The sequence below is a fragment of the Salmo salar genome, chromosome 27 (genome assembly GCF_965601325.2).
Source record: "Salmo salar chromosome 27, fSalSal1, whole genome shotgun sequence".
In the NCBI taxonomy this organism is placed as follows: Eukaryota; Metazoa; Chordata; class Actinopteri; order Salmoniformes; family Salmonidae; genus Salmo; species Salmo salar.
Window position 1 is genome coordinate 8,031,578 of NC_138317.1, and position 15,953 is coordinate 8,047,530.

Sequence of the window (15,953 nt, forward strand, 5' to 3'; positions counted from 1 at the left end):
GACAGAGCGAGAAAAAGCCAGCTTTATTTCTAAGAGAGAAAATGAGAATATGTCTGCGTGCACAAGCTCGTAAAAACACACACACACACACACACACACACACACACACACACACACAAAACAAAAAACAGTCAATCTGTCCTTGGCATAATTTAACGCACTACGCAGTTCATGTATTTCACATGTTACCTTAGCAACAGAGCAAGGACAACTTCAAAACACAAACACTTTAAGGATGTCAGTCCCCAAAGCCATGAAAATGAAACCCACAGCAACACAGACTACTACCAGGTGTAATTAATAGATACTTAATATTGATACTAAAAGCCTTACCGATAGTTCATTAATTACTTAGATTCATTTCAAGTAACACCATTATTACAAGAATGTAAAGGCATTCAAGGAGCTCTCGTACTGTAGCGTTAGCATAGCTCCACCACTGTGTAGCCTAGTTAGTACACTATACAGCTCTGGCATTCACAAACATACAGCGCCATCTAGCGAATAAATGGCCACACTGCATCATTCCATCATTCCAATACATTTCCTCACTGTTGAGAGGGAATAGCCATTAGCGTCACACTGACTGAGTGGTTATTTGAGACATCGAGCCCCAGTGTTGTTCTCGCCCCATCTCCTTCGTAGCTCACTTAATTAACTAGTCCAGCGTTGCGGCAGGCGTTGCCTGGGCCCGATGTTTCTCTCCCATTATTATTTCGCTCTCTCCCAAAGCTCAAACGAAAAGAAAATTAGCTAATTATTCCATTACGTTGCGGGGATAAGGCAGGTTAGGCTGTCTCTATGTGGACGGCAGGCCGGGCTGGGAGGGAGAAATAACACGCTATTCTGAGTAAATTAATAACCGCTTTCTTTAAAAGACGCCTCCAGGTTGAGAAATTGGATTTACAAGCAGTGTGAAGACCGACTTCATTGGGCCACATCAAAAGAACGTGCATACACAACGCTGGCTTTTAATTCCCTGACCTCGGAAGTCAATATAGGTCCATTACACAGCAGGGCAATAGGAGTTAATGTGTGTGTAGACAAAGTAAGATATTGCTTTGGGCATGATATTATCTGTAGGGTTTCTTGATTTTCCATAATAATATTAGAAGACGCTGTTATCCAAAGTGACTTAGTGATGCATGTATATATTTTATGGGTGGGTGGTCCCAGGAATCGAACCCATTATCCTGGCGTTGAAGGAACCATGCTCTACCAGGTCATGCTTTCAGTCGATGCCGTTGCTTAGCTACAGAGTTCCTCAATAGGCAGAACTGCACCATACTGTGATGGCTCCGACTTTTCTTTTCTTATTGTCCTTTCAAACATGTTCCAGCAACTAGTGGAATGTGTAGCCTGGCCAGAGCAGTACAGCTTGGCTCGAGTTGGTTTGGCTCAGTAGTGTGAAAAGGGTATCAAAGTCATGAACTCAAATGGCAGATACTGTCCAATGAGCATGGTTGAAAATACAGTTTGTGATTAAGAGTGTTGTACTTTATGCTACATGTGAAGACTTGACTGATTCCCTATGAAGGTAACATAACGTGCACAGATTTTGTATCTTTTTCTTTTGTATTTCGCTCCAATTTCGATCTTGTCTCATTGCTGCAACTCCCCAACGGGCTCAGGAGATGAAGGTTGAGTCGTGCTTATCCCGGAAGCCAGCCGCATGTGTCGGAGGAAACACCGTTCATGTGACGACTGACATCAGCCTGCAGACGCGCGGCCCGCCACAAGGAGTTGCTAGAGCGTGATGAGCCAAGTAAAGCGCCCCCACCCCAACCCGGACGATGCTGGGCCAATTGTGCGCCGCCCTATGGGACTCCTGATCACAGCCAGTTGTGATTGAACCCAGGTCTGTAGTGAAGTCTCTAGCACTGTGAAGCAGTACCATAGACCGCTGCACTACTCGGGAGGCCCCCCATCCACAGATTTCTGAATAGGATTCCATGCCGTTATTAAAAAAACATTTCAAATGAACCTACATGGTGGTTTATCACACTCTTATACTGTAGGAACATAGAAGGCCTATACCACACAGTGAGACCATAAACAACATCCTAGTTGTTCGTAGGCTTATGCGTTATACCGTTTACCAGGGTATTTGGAAAAAGCCACAGGACAGTTTTTCAATATTAGAAATTTTTCTATAAAATGTGAATATTTGTAGCTACTTTTAAGTTAATACCTGCAGTCAACTTGTGCAATACAGTAGGAGATAAAGCAGCGTGCATTCTTCATGTCACATTATGAAGCTTACCATGGTTCCCCAGAACAGTTGAGCCAGTCACACGTTTGTTAGTAAATCGCACAACGGGAGTGTATAGATTTCTATATCTATAGTGAGTCTCTGTTGTGCGGCGCACATGAGGTGATGAAGTTACACTTGTATGCAATTCACTACTAAAATGTTTGCCATCCGATATCTTATAATGGCTTTCTGCCAGAAGTCAGAGAGCTCTGGATGAGTTCTGCACAGCTGCCATTTTTTCCCTATGCTTCCTACTAGAGTTCTCTCCTCCGTGTGCACATGCTACTCTTCCATCAGAAAAGCATGCATCACAACTTTGTTCATTTGCACAATTTCTGTCATTCACTTTTGCTTGTAAATGTCCGCACTAGCTATCCTTGTGTAACATTATGAGCTGGATTTGCCTGTCTTTGCAATTTAGTTCATGTTTGTTTTCACTAAATCCCGGGATAAGAGAAGGATGGAATGACAATATTACAATCTGCCCAAGCCTAGATGTTCCTCTACATTTCAAAGGCGTAGCTACATAGGGCTTCTTGGAGAACATATTGTCTGGGTGAAAGCAGTTCCAGGCAGTCAGATTGACAGATAATTATCTCTGTCATTTTCTTTATCATCTCCCTTCAGAGGCAGAAAAAGGAGGAAATGTCAGATCCGTTGTCTCGACAGGATGCCATTTTTAGAGAGGAAATAAAATAAATTCTCCACTGACGACAACCTTTAATCTAAGTCATTCTCAGGAAACATTGAATAATGGCTGTCAAGGGAGTTAATTTGAAAAGTTGTGTATTTACTTAATTGATCAAGCAATGGTTAGGTGCCAGAAAGAGTGTGTACTAAGGAAGTAATTACTGAATTCAAGATTGTCTGTTAGAATTACAGATCTGAAATTCCTTGAAAATTAGCAAGGTACAGCGAAAGATGAGACGCCTTACTAATATCCCAAAATGCACCTACAAATCTATTACAGACCAATGATTATGGTGAGTGGTCACCCCAGCCTGGTACCTATCCTGACATTTGTTAGAGCAGCCTTTCTCAACCCAGTCCTCGGGTCACACCAGCCGTACCATACATTTAATGTGCTCCAACACCATGCACACCTGAAAACTAGTCAACTAATCAGCAAGCGTTTTTTTATTTGAACCAGGTGTGCTGGATTTAGGATACGTCAAATATATGTAATGTCTGGTGGGTCCCGATGACTGGGTTGATGATGACGGCATTGAAGTCCCCGTTCTTACACGTGAGAGTTCTGACTCGGAGACGGAGCGCTGGGGCGGTGAGCGGCGCTGGTACCCGGGGCTCACGTCCTGATAGGTGGGGCTGTCGTCGTCCAGCATGGCGCCCTGGTCCAGAGGCTCCTCCTCCAGGTGAGAGGTCACATCGTCCGGGCACATCTGGTGGTCCATCCCATTCTGGCTCAGGTTGCAGTGGACAGCTGCAGGGAGAGATAAGAGGGAAGGAGGGGACAAACACGGTTAAATAAACTATAGGACACCAATGTGTACAGTATAGATGTGTGTCTGTGAACCAACCATCATCTTGCTACTTGGTAAGTGTACACTCCACACTGCAAGTCTGAATCACATTCAGGATCATGGTGAAATTCTCAAATTCAGTTGAGGAATGTAAAGATGTTATACTATAGAATACTGTAATGTAAGTGGGGACTTGAATAGTAGAAGCAAAGGTACCAGCGTTACAGGGTTTACTTCTTGCCGGTAATAGCCGGCTCTTGGGCATTTTTTTATTTAAGCCAATAAATAAAATTGCCGCCGGCCAATTGTCCGGGAAATTAAGAAAAAAAAAACCTTTGTGAAATAATGCTTTTTAACCTATTCATTGATGGAAATACCAGTTGAGGGAAATACATTTGACTGGTCATGACTGGTCTATAGGCCTAGGGAAATGTGCATCATTTTGTGGAATTGTACAGCATACAGATAGAGCCTTTGAGCAGAAAATCTCAAAACAGCAAATGCAGAGGAAGGCTTCATCAGCATGTCACACACCACTTTGCAATGAGCTAGAGGCAGTATGCATTTTGAAAACATAATGAACTGTTTGAAACCGGAACGTCTTACCTTGCTTCAAAGTAGCCTAGCCAAAATCAATACCATATCCGTGGAGGCAATTATTTTATATCAACAGTCTTTCATTGTCCAGTAGCCAAAAAGCACAATCCTAATCATATTAACCCATGCTAGTTGTAGCATATTAGATTTCATTTTTAAAATTTTATTTCACCTGTATTTAACCAGGTAGGCTTGTTGAGAACAAGTTCTCATTTACAACTGCGACCTGGTCTAGATAAAGCAAAGCGACACAAACAACAAACAGAGTTACACATGGAATAAACAAGCGTACAGTCAATAACACAATAGAAAAAAAGAAAGTCTATATACAATGTGTGCAAATGGAATGAGGTGGTAAGGCAATAAATAGGCCATAGTAGCGGAGAAATTACAATTTAGCAAATTAAAACTGGAGTGATAGACGGGGAGATGATGATGTGCAAGTAGAAATACTGGTGTGCAAAAGAGCAGAAAAGTAAATAAAAACAATATGGGGATGAGGTAGGTAGATTGGGTGGGCTATTTACAGATGGTCTATGTACAGCTGCAGCGATCGGTTAGCTGCTCAGATAGCTGATGTTTAAAGTTAGTGAGGGAAATATAGGTCTCCAGCTTCAGCGATTTTTGAAACTCGTTCCAGTCATTGGCAGCAGAGAACTGGAGGGAAAGGCGGCCAAAGGAGGTGTTGGCTTTGGGGATGAGCAGTGAGATATACCTGCTGGAGCGCGTGCTACGGGTGGGTGTTGTTATCGTGACCAGTGAGCTGAGATAAGGTGGAGCTTTACCTAGCATAGACTTATAGATGACCTGGAGCCAGTGGGTCTGGCGACAAATGTAGCGAGGGCCAGCTGACTAGAGCATACAGGTCGCAGTGGTGGGTGGTATAAGGGGCTTTGGTGACAAAACGGATGGCACTGTGATAGATTGCATCCAATTTGCTGAGTAGAGTATTGGAAGCTATTTTGTAAATGACATTGCCGAAGTCGAGGATCGGTAGGATAGTTCGTTTTACGAGGGTATGTTTGGCGGTGTGAGTGAAGGAGGCTTTGTTGTGAAATAGGAAGCAGATTCTAGATTTAATTTTGGATTGGAGATGTTTAATATGAGTCTGATAGGAGAGTTTACAGTCTAGCCAGACACCCAGGTATTTGTAGTTGTCCACATATTCTAAGTCAGAACCGTCCAGAGTAGTGATGCTAGTCGGGCGGGCGGGTAGCGAACGGTCGAAAAGCATGCATTTGGTTTTACTAGCGTTTAAGAGCAGTTGGAGGCCACGAAAGGAGTGCTGTATGGCATTGAAGCTCGTTTGGAGGTTAGTTAACACAGTGTCCAAAGAAGGGCCAGATGTATACAGAATGATGTCATCTGCGTAGAGGTGGATCAGGGAATCACCCACAGCAAGAGCGACATCAATATATACAGAGAAAAGAGTCGGCCCGAGAATTGAACCCTGTGGTACCCCCATAGAGACTGCCAGCGGTCCGGACAACAGGCCCTCCGATTTGACACACTGAACTGAAAAGTAGTTGGTGAACCAGGCGAGGCAGTCATTTGAGAAACCAAGGCTGTCGAGTCTGCCGATAAGAATACGGTGATTGAGTACGGTGATTGAGTCGAAAGCCTTGGCCAGGTCGACGAAGACGGCCGCACAGTACTGTCTTTTATCGATGGCGGTTATGATATCATTTAGTACCTTGAGCGTGGCTGAGGCGCACCCGTGACCAGCTTGGAAACCGGATTGCACAGCGGAGAAGGTAGGGTGGGATTCAAAATGGTCAGTGATCGGTTTATTAACTTGGCTTTCGAAGACTTTAGAAAGGCAGGGCAGGATGGATATGGGTCTATAACAGTTTGGGTCTAGAGTGTCACACCCTTTGAAGAGAGGGATGACCGCAGCATCACCCCTCTGTCTAAATTTCAAACTGATATTTTTATCAGTCACATGAAACCGCTCGCATGTGCTGTGCTTTTTGACAATGGTGTTTTACCATTACAGTGACTTCAGAAAAGTATTAATTTGGTTGTGTTACAGCCTGAATTCAAAATGAATTCAATTTACATTTTCTCTCACCCATCTAAACAAAACAAGTGTTTAGAAATTTTTGCAGATGAAATATTGAATTTACATAAGTATTAAAACCCCTGAGTTAATACTTTGTAGAAGCACCATTGGCAGTGATTACAACTGTTAATCTTTCTGGATAAGTCTAAGAACTTTGTATACCAGGATTGTACAATATTTGCATATTCTTTAAAAAAATTCTTCAACATCAGTCAAGTTGGTTGTTAATCATTGCTAGACAGCCATTTTCAAGTCTTACATAGATTTTCAAGCAGATGTAGCCCTTTCCTGCAGTCAAATTACCTAGTGGCCTCATGGGTGGAATGTTTATTAATTATGCAAAATATTAAACATTATTTCAAAGAAACACCAGATTTTCGGCGGGTTTTATGTCTAACGCTTTTGTTGTATTTCAGTCTTCTGTGATGTATATAAAGTGTAGTATTGGGATACAAACTCAAAATTGAATACATTTCAACTATCTGATATGGTACAGGTTAAAAAAAAGGAAAAAAAAGCTTTAAGCCCATAACCATGTGTGTGAGGTGTTTACAATTGTTTCAAAGTAGATTTGTTGAAGACGACCAAGAATCACTGTGACCCTGATTTAGCCCACTGCAGTAAAAGGTTTAAGCCAAAACTGTAACTAGGCCATTCCAAACCTTCCAATGCCATCTTGGTAAGCAACTCAAGTGTATATTTGGCCTTGTGTTTTAGGTTATTGTCCTGCTGAAAGGTGAATTTGTCTCTCAGGGTCTGTTGGAAAGCAGACTGAAAAATAAAAAAAGGAAAACGCTGCTGCTCATGATCCCAGGTGATTTTATTATAACGTTTCGACTCTTAGGTCATGAGCAACAGTGTGCAGTGTTTTCCTTTTTATTTTTCATGAATTCACCCACAACTCCAGCACCTGCAAAAAGTACCTGGATCTGCGTATGTTCGTCAGCTTTTGAACATGAACTCTACCATACAGCACTCCTTTTTACAAGCCTACCGGTCCTTTGACATTATGGCTGAAAGAACAGACTCAAAATGGCGGGCCAAAGCAAATAATTTGAGTTCTCAGAGTATGATTACTCCAGGATCATAATGAAGGACTCGCTTTTTGATGAAACTGGCCCAACAGACTGCAATGCAGACTCAGTTTTCACATCTCGCAAAAATCTACATATCCGTGAAACAAAACAGTAATTATCATGCAGTCACCTTGAGTGATTATCTAAGGCATAAAATAATTCCACAAGGATTACGGATACAGAAAGCACCTTCTCTTGGTTTGAACAAACCCTTCTTTTGTGACCGATGGTGCGAGATTCTTAATAAATATTCCTTTGATTTAATGGCTCTGACCATACAAGAAGTCAGAACAATTGAGCATGACGAGAGATCAAGTGACACAGCTAAATATTGATCTAGAAAGCAAGATCACCAATAAAGGACAAAAAAAAGAGAACATTGATCAATGTGGGAAAAAAAGGGACAGCCGGAGACAGCCAATTGGCACTCTCCCACGAGCAAGCTGGAAGGGTAAACGCCAGCCCAGCCATAATCCTAGAGGGCCACTAATGTGGCGATCAACCTCCCTTCACATCCGACTCCAGTGACCAATTAAGAGGCAGAGCGTCTTCTTTTTTGGAGAATCCTGATGGACAACATCATCGAAAAGGCCGTCATCACAACCACAGCCCACCCTGCTTCCCAGCAAGAAATGCTGGAGAGGACAACGAAGGAAGACGGCAACACCCGAAGTCCCCCCCCACACATCGGGGCGGCAGCGTAGCCTAGTGGTTAGAGCGTTGGACTAGTAACCGAAAGATGGCAAGATTGAATCCCCGAGCTGACAAGGTACAAATCTGTCGTTCTGCCCCTGAACAAGGCAGTTAACCCACTGTTCCTAGGCCGACTTTGAAAATAAGAATTTGTTCTTAACTGACTTGCCTAGTTAAATAAAGGTAAAAAAAAAAAAGAATAATAAAAAATTCAAAATGGAGCAAGACACGGCAATTAACTTGTCCAACAGGTCTATATCTGATACATGTTTGTCTGCCCTAGGTAAGGGACTATCATTTGTCCCAACATCACAGGCCAATGACTTTGATACAGTTAAAGACTTTTGAGTGACGCAGTTTGAGTGACTGAGCTTTTGAGTGACGCAGTTTGAGTGACGCAGTTTTGGGGTAATGGGGTAGCCCCCTATACACCTGCCAATGTAAATCCATTGAATGAGACTAGTAACCAGACAGGAGCGTGTTAATGCTCTTCCAATTGATAACCTGAATAACAATGAACTTGACTCTCGCTTTGAAGACATAAGGGAAAACGCATATCTTAAGAGCAAAATACCACCCAAAATAAGTCCCCCTTGAAAACTATGAATGAGCACCTTTGTTTCACCATTAATTATGCCCTGTCACAAATCAGTTTTATTAAGGACAAAACCCTCCCTCTACAGATCTCTATAGGAAACCACCCTCAGGAGGTGACAGCTTCCAGCCACGTCCACTTATTTAAAAAAAAAAAGTCTCACTGTTAGTCAATTCAGCCGCATCAGAAGAATATGCAGCTCTGATGCTTCTTACCAGAAACAGACCACGGACCTCACAAAATTCAAAGGGTTACAAAAGACAAATTGGATAAAACATGCAAATGATTGTTTTGAAGGGCTAACACACTTGGAAAGCCTTCAACCAAAAGTGAAAGAAAAAGCAGAATATTCACCATTGGGAAAGGCATTTAAAAGGACATTATCAGGAAGCACTGGTACATTATTGATACTGACCCACAACTGAAACCCATCTTCAAAAAGGGAATCTTTCTGGGTCTACAGGCTCAACACACAGTCTCCTTTGGCCTTAACTTAAAACGGTTTTTATAGTTCCAAAATGTCAAAATGCTTTTTTTGCCCAAATTGAATATTGTGAGAGATCACACAAAAGTATGTGGACACCTGCTCGTCGAACATGTCATTCCAGAATCATGGGCATTAATATGGAGTTGGTCTCCCATTTGCTTCTATAACAGCCTCTACTCTTCTGGGAAGGCTTTCCACTAGATGTTGGAACATTGCTGCAGGGATTGCTTCCATTCAGCCACAAGAGCATTAGTGAGGTCGGCACTGATGTTGGGTGATTAGGCCTGGCTCGCAGTCGGCATTCCAATTCAACAGGAAAGGGTCTTCTCCAAAGTTGGAAGCACAGAATTGTCTAGAATGTCATTGTATGCTGTAGCATTGATATCCCTTCACTGGAACTAAGGGACCTAGCCCAAACCATGAAAAACATCCCCAGACCATTATTCCTCCTCCACCAAACTTTACAGTTGGCACTAGCATTGGGGCAGGTAGCGTTCTCCTGGCATCCGCCAAACCCAGATTCATCCGTCGCTGCCAGATGGCGAAGCGTGAGTCATCATTCTAGAGAACGCGTTTCCAGCTTTTACACCACTCCAGCCAACGCTTGGCATTGTGCATGGTGAGCTTAGGGTTTTGTGCGGCTGCTCGCCCATGGAAACCAATTTCATGAAGATCCCGACCAACAGTTCTTGTGCTTGAGTTACTTCCAGAGGCAGTCTGGAACTCGGTAGTGATTGTTGCAACTGAGGATAGATGATTTTTACACGCTACAGCCCTCATTGGTCCCGTTCTGTGAGCTAGTGTGGCCTACCACGTCACGGTTGAGCCGTTGTTGCTCCTAAACACTTCCACTTTACAAAAATAGCACTTACAGTTGACTGGGGTAGCTCTAGCTGGGCAGAAAGTTGACGAACTGACTTGTTGGAAAGGTGGCATCCTATGGCCCTGGCCCACAGTGTTCTATTGGTCAGAGCCTACAGTATGGCAGTGGAACGCTCCACTACCGCCAGTGTCACGGTCAACATTTTGGATGTCAATGAGTTCCCACCCTTCTGCTCCCCCTCAGTGTTTGTGTAAGTAACAGGACTCTACTGGATCACTGGGCACCTGACCAAAATCAGCCTTATATTCCTTATATATATTTTTGATAGATTACATTAGGTCATGTCTATGGCCAGGAGTTTTCCATGACCACGTTACGTGACCATGACTATCTCCTAGAACTGGGATCCAGACTGTAGTTTTGTTCCAAGATGGCGTAGCAGTCAGACGTCTTTGTCCTCGTCTTGTCCCGTGTATATATCTTTTATATCTTTTTTCTTCACATATCTTTTTATATTTTTCCTAAACCTCAACTTCAATATACTCTCCTGCAACCCGCCTCACCCAATGTGGTATGGATCTGCTATTTTTTAAAGTATTTTCTTTACTTTTGAACCAGAATCCCCCAACAGAAGCTAGCCAGCTAACTAGCTACTAGATAGTAGTCAGCTAATCACTGGTAGCGGTCATCAGCTAACCTCTATCTCGGAAATCCCTCGCCAGTTTGCACAACGCGATTCAAACCAGAGCATACCGGACTTATTTTCTCTCCATATCTCCGGATTCCTACCGCAAGCTCTGAACCTTTTCACCTGGATCATCGCAGCTAGCTAGCTGCAATCCGAGTTGCTACTCCTGGCTAACGTCTCCGTCCCAAAGCAAGCACCAATTAGCCTGGAGCTAGCCCATGCTAGACCCATCTCTCAGCTAGCTGAAGAGGTCCATCAGCCACTCCTTGGGTTACAATACCTATTTTGCCAATTAGCCTGGAACCCTTTTACTACACGAAGCCCTGCTGAGTCCATGCGTGATGGATATCGACGTAATCTGCCGGAGGGTTCTTTTTGCAACAGGCCCCTCTGTTGCGACGTCCCCTCAATGCACATCTGCTAGCCGCTGCCCGCTAGCTGTCTAGAGCATATCGGACTGTTAGCTGAATAGGTCAATCGTCCAATTTCTTGGGCCACTATACCTATTTTGCCAATTGGACTGGGCACCTTTACCACACGGAACCCTACAAATCCATCACGGCTGGTCTGCCGACGGAACCGTACGAGGAGGCTCCGCATGAGGGGGCTACAACAGACTTCTTCCGTTGCGACGTACCTATAATGCCCTTCTGCTAGCTTGCTAGCCCCGGCCCGCTAGCTGTCTGAATCGCCGTGTCTCCAGCCAGCTTAACTACTCACAGGACCCCTATGATCACCCGGCTACGCATGCCTCTCCCTAATGGCAATATGCCTTGTCCATTGCTGTTCTGGTTAGTGATTGTCTTATTTCACTGTAGAGCCTCTAGCCCTGCTCAATATGCCTTAGCTAACCCTTCAGTTCCACCTCCCACACATGCGGTGACATCACCTGGTTAAAATGATGTTTCTAGAGACAATATCTCTCTCATCGTCACTATACGCCTAGGTTTACCTCCACTGTATTCACATCCTACCATACCTTTGTCTGTACATTATGCCTTGAATCTATTCTATCGCGCCCAGAAACCTGCTCCTTTTACTCTCTGTTCCGAACGTACTAGACGACCAGTTCTTATAGCCTTTAGCCATACCCTTATCCTACTCCTCCTCTGTTCCTCTGGTGATGTAGAGCTTAATCCAGGCCCAGCAGTGCCTAGCTCCACTCCCATTCCCCAGGCACTCTCATTTGCTGATTTCTGTAACTGTAAAAGCCTTGGTTTCATGCATGTTAACATTAGAAGCCTCCTCCCCAAGTTTGTTTTATTCACTGCCTTAGCACACTCTGCCAACCCGGATGTCCTAGCCGTGTCTGAATCCTGGCTTAGGAAGACCACCAAAACCCCTGAAATTTCCATCCCTAACTATAACATTTTACGACAAAATAGAACTGCCGAAGAGGGCGGAGTGGCAATCCACTGCAGAGATAGCCTGCAGAGTTCTGTCATACTATCCAGGTCTGTGCCCAAACAATTCGAGCTTCTACTTTCCAAAAACAAGTCTCTCACCGTTGCCGCTTGCTATAGACCATCTTATGCCCCCAGCTGTGCCCTGGACACCATATGTGAATTGATTGCCCCCCATCTATCTTCAGAGCTTGTGCTGCTAGGTGACCTAAACTGGGACATATTTAACACCCCGGCCATCCTACAATCTAAGCTAGATGCCCTCAACCTCACACAAATGATCAAATGAACCTACCAGGTACAACCCCAAATCCATAAACACAGGCACCCTCATAGATATCATCCTAACCAACTTGCCCTCCAAATACACTTCTGCTGTCTTCAACCAAGATCTCAGCGATCACTGCCTCATTGCCTGCATCCGTAATGGGACTGCGGTTAAACGACCACCCCTCATCACTGTCAAACGCTCCCTAAAACACTTCAGCGAGCAGGCCTTTCTAAATCGACCTGGCCCGGGTATCCTGGAAGGATATTGACCTCATCCCGTCAGTAGAGGATGCCTGGTTATTACCACACGGAACCCTACAAATCCATCACGGCTGGTCTGCCGACGGAACCGTACGAGGAGGCTCCGCATGAGGGGGCTACAACAGACTTCTTCCGTTGCGACGTACCTATAATGCCCTTCTGCTAGCTTGCTAGCCCGGCCCGTGTGGCCTATCAACTCCCAAGATTAGGCTGGTGTAACCGATGTGAAATGGCTAGCTAGTGAGCCGGGTGCACGCTAATAGCGTTTCAAACGTCACTCGCTCTGAGACTTGGAGTGGTTGTTTCCCTTCCTCTGCATGGCAGTTGTCGATGTGTTCCTGGTTTGAGCCCAGGTAGGAGCGAGGAGAGGGACGGAAGCTATACTGTTACACTGGCAATACTAAAGTGCTTATAAGAACATCCAATAGTCAAAGGTATATGAAATACAAATCGTATAGAGAGAAATAGTCCTATAATTCCTATAATAGCTACAACCTAAAACTTCTTACCTGGGAATATTGAAGACTCATGTTAAAAGGAACCACTAGCTTTCATATGTTCCCATGTTCTGAGCAAGGCACTTAAACATTAGCTTTCTTACATGGCACATATTGCACTTTTACTTTCTTCTCCAACACTTTGTTATGCATTATTTAAACCAAATTGAACATGTTTCATTATTTATTTGAGGTTAAATTGATTTTATTGATGTATTATATTAAGTTAAATAAGTGTTCATTCAGTATTGTTGTAATTGTCATTATTACAAAAAATAATCGGCCGATTAATCGGCATCGGCGGTTTTTGGTCCCCCAATAATCGTTATCGGTGGTGAAAAATCACAATCGGTCGACATCTAGTTTGTTTACGCCATGTGTAACTCTGTGTTCTTGTATGTGTCGAACTGCTTTGCTTTATCTTGACTAGGTCGCAGTTGTAAATGAGAACTTGTTCTCAACTACCTGGTTAAATAAAGGTGAAATAAAAATAAAAATGACGGTGCCACATTGAATGTCACCAGGCTCTTCGGTAAGGCCATTCTACTGCCAATGTTTGTCTATGGGATTGCATGGCTGTGTGCCCAAATTTATACACTGGTCAGCAACGGGTGTGGCTGAAATAGCCAAATCCACCTACTTTTGTGTGATATATATAAAAACTGTAAATATTGATCACATTCCTTGTGTATGGTCATATACTTTTATACTGTGAACCTGTTATACATTTTTACCTCCTGTTTCAGGAAGTGATTTCACTGAGTACTGCCCATACATGCATACGACCTTCCACCCCCACCTGGGATATGGATGCCTGATGAAGACCTGGGAGCATGAGCAGCAGTGTGCAGCGTTTTCCTCCTTCAACTCCAGCACCTGCAAAAAGGTACCTGGATGTGCGCATCTTCTTCAGCTTTTGGAAAGCAGACAACCAGGTTTTGCCTGTGCTTAGCTCTATTCAGTTTATTTTTAACCCCCCCCAAAAATAAAACTCTAGTCCTTGCCAATGACAAGCATAACCATACTTGAAAATATGAAGAGTGGTACTCAGTGATGTGTTGGATTTGCCCCAAACATAGCGTTTTCTATTAGGGACAAAGTTAATTTCTTTACCACATTTCTTTGCAGTTTTACTTTAGTGCCTTACTGCAAACAGGATGCATGTTTCGGAATATTTTTATTCTGTACAGGCTTCCTTCTTCTCACTCTGTCATTTAGATTAGTATCGTGGAGTAACTACAATGTTGTTGAGTCATCCTCAGAGTTTAAAATGGGGAGAAAATAGTTTTAAAGTTACCATTGGCCTCATGGTGAAATCCCTGAGCGGTTTCCTTCCCCTCTGGCAACTGAGTTAATAAGGACACCTGTATCTTTGTAGTGACTGTGTGTATTGATACACCATCCAAAGTGTTATTAATAACTTCAGATAGTCAATGTCAACCTCCCTGGTCTTTGTGGTTGAATCTTAGTTTGAAATTCACTGCTCGACTGAGGGACTTAAAGATAATTGTGTGTGTGGGGTACAGAGATGAGCTACAGTTGTCATTCAAAAATCATGCTAAACACTTAGTGTAGTCAATGCAACTTATTACTTAACTTGCCTAGTGCCTTGTGTGCATTGCTGCACTTGTGATGAAATATTCAATTAAACATTTTTAAGCTAAATGATCTGATCAGTTGCATCAGACTCATTGCTTTTTAACGTGTTTTTTAGCCTAGGCCTAGTGGTTGTATGAATTTGGGATCTATCGTCCCAGAGTTTGTTTGGGAAAGGCCATTTCTTTCTCGACAGGCTGACCAATAGAATATGTAAACTTTTCTACTTTGGGGATAGTAGATTGACATGGGCCAGTGATTTTGCTATTCTTTACTCATCTTGTTCTCTGAGGAAAAGTAAACGTGTACAGCTATTCTAACACCTTCAAAGTGCGCATCAGAATTCGGTAAGGACAGTAGATCGTTGCATCCTCAACTTGCATGTTCTGTTAATATGAATGACCATAATCTAAATGTGATTTGTCATTCTGAGCACCATGGGTGGACGCCCTAATCAGGATACGCACCCGATGCATATGGGTCTGGTAAATTTCTCAAAATGTCCGGTAAATGAAAATGCCGCACCACATTTTACTAACTGAAACTGTACCACATTTGAGTTCTTGGTGCATGTTGTTCTATTAGAATATCACTAGAGGGCAGCAGATAACATCCTTTGGTAGAGTGGCCAACATTATCTTACTTTGAGGACATTCAACATTTAGGTCCAAAGCTTTTTATAACACTGACATTCATTACATAAATCACACATATTGATAAAATGTAGATTGTGGGCACTATTTGAAGTCTAATAAAAAAACAGACAGAAAAGTACTGTCAGGCCTTACCATGGAATAGTTTTGAAAATCCAAACCTTACACACATAAATAAAATGCACAAACTCTTTGCTCGAGGTCAAAGATTAAAACCGTTTCCTTGACTGTAATCTCTAAAAACACATTCACTCTAATCCAGTCTAACCCCACAGTATTTTTGATTATTTTCATACATTTCCACGACAGGCAAATTTGTGTCGGGGGGGGAGATAAAAAAAGAAAAATGACACGTCCATAAATCTGATGTAAGTCATGTTGGAGCGATGCCAGGTGGGGGAGAGCTGCCAAAGTCTGTTCTGGGCCACTGTCACCAAGAGATTACAGGAAACCCAACAAGGAAAACAAATTTTTTTTAAAAGTGTTTTTCCTTATAATAGAGTAAGGAGGCAAGACG

The 15,953-nt window shown here is 43.1% G+C and overlaps 1 protein-coding gene across 3 annotated transcripts in view; it reads right to left on the bottom strand.

Moving 5' to 3' along the window:
* samd12 (sterile alpha motif domain containing 12) overlaps positions 1 to 15,953 on the bottom strand; it is a 124,220-nt gene that overhangs the window by 87,715 nt on the left and 20,552 nt on the right. For all 3 annotated transcript variants that reach the window (XM_014177607.3, XM_014177608.3, XM_014177606.3), the window contains exon 2: positions 3,499 to 3,695. In XM_014177607.3, the coding sequence (XP_014033082.1) occupies positions 3,499 to 3,695 (197 nt within the window). The remainder of the gene's footprint in view (positions 1 to 3,498; positions 3,696 to 15,953) is intronic.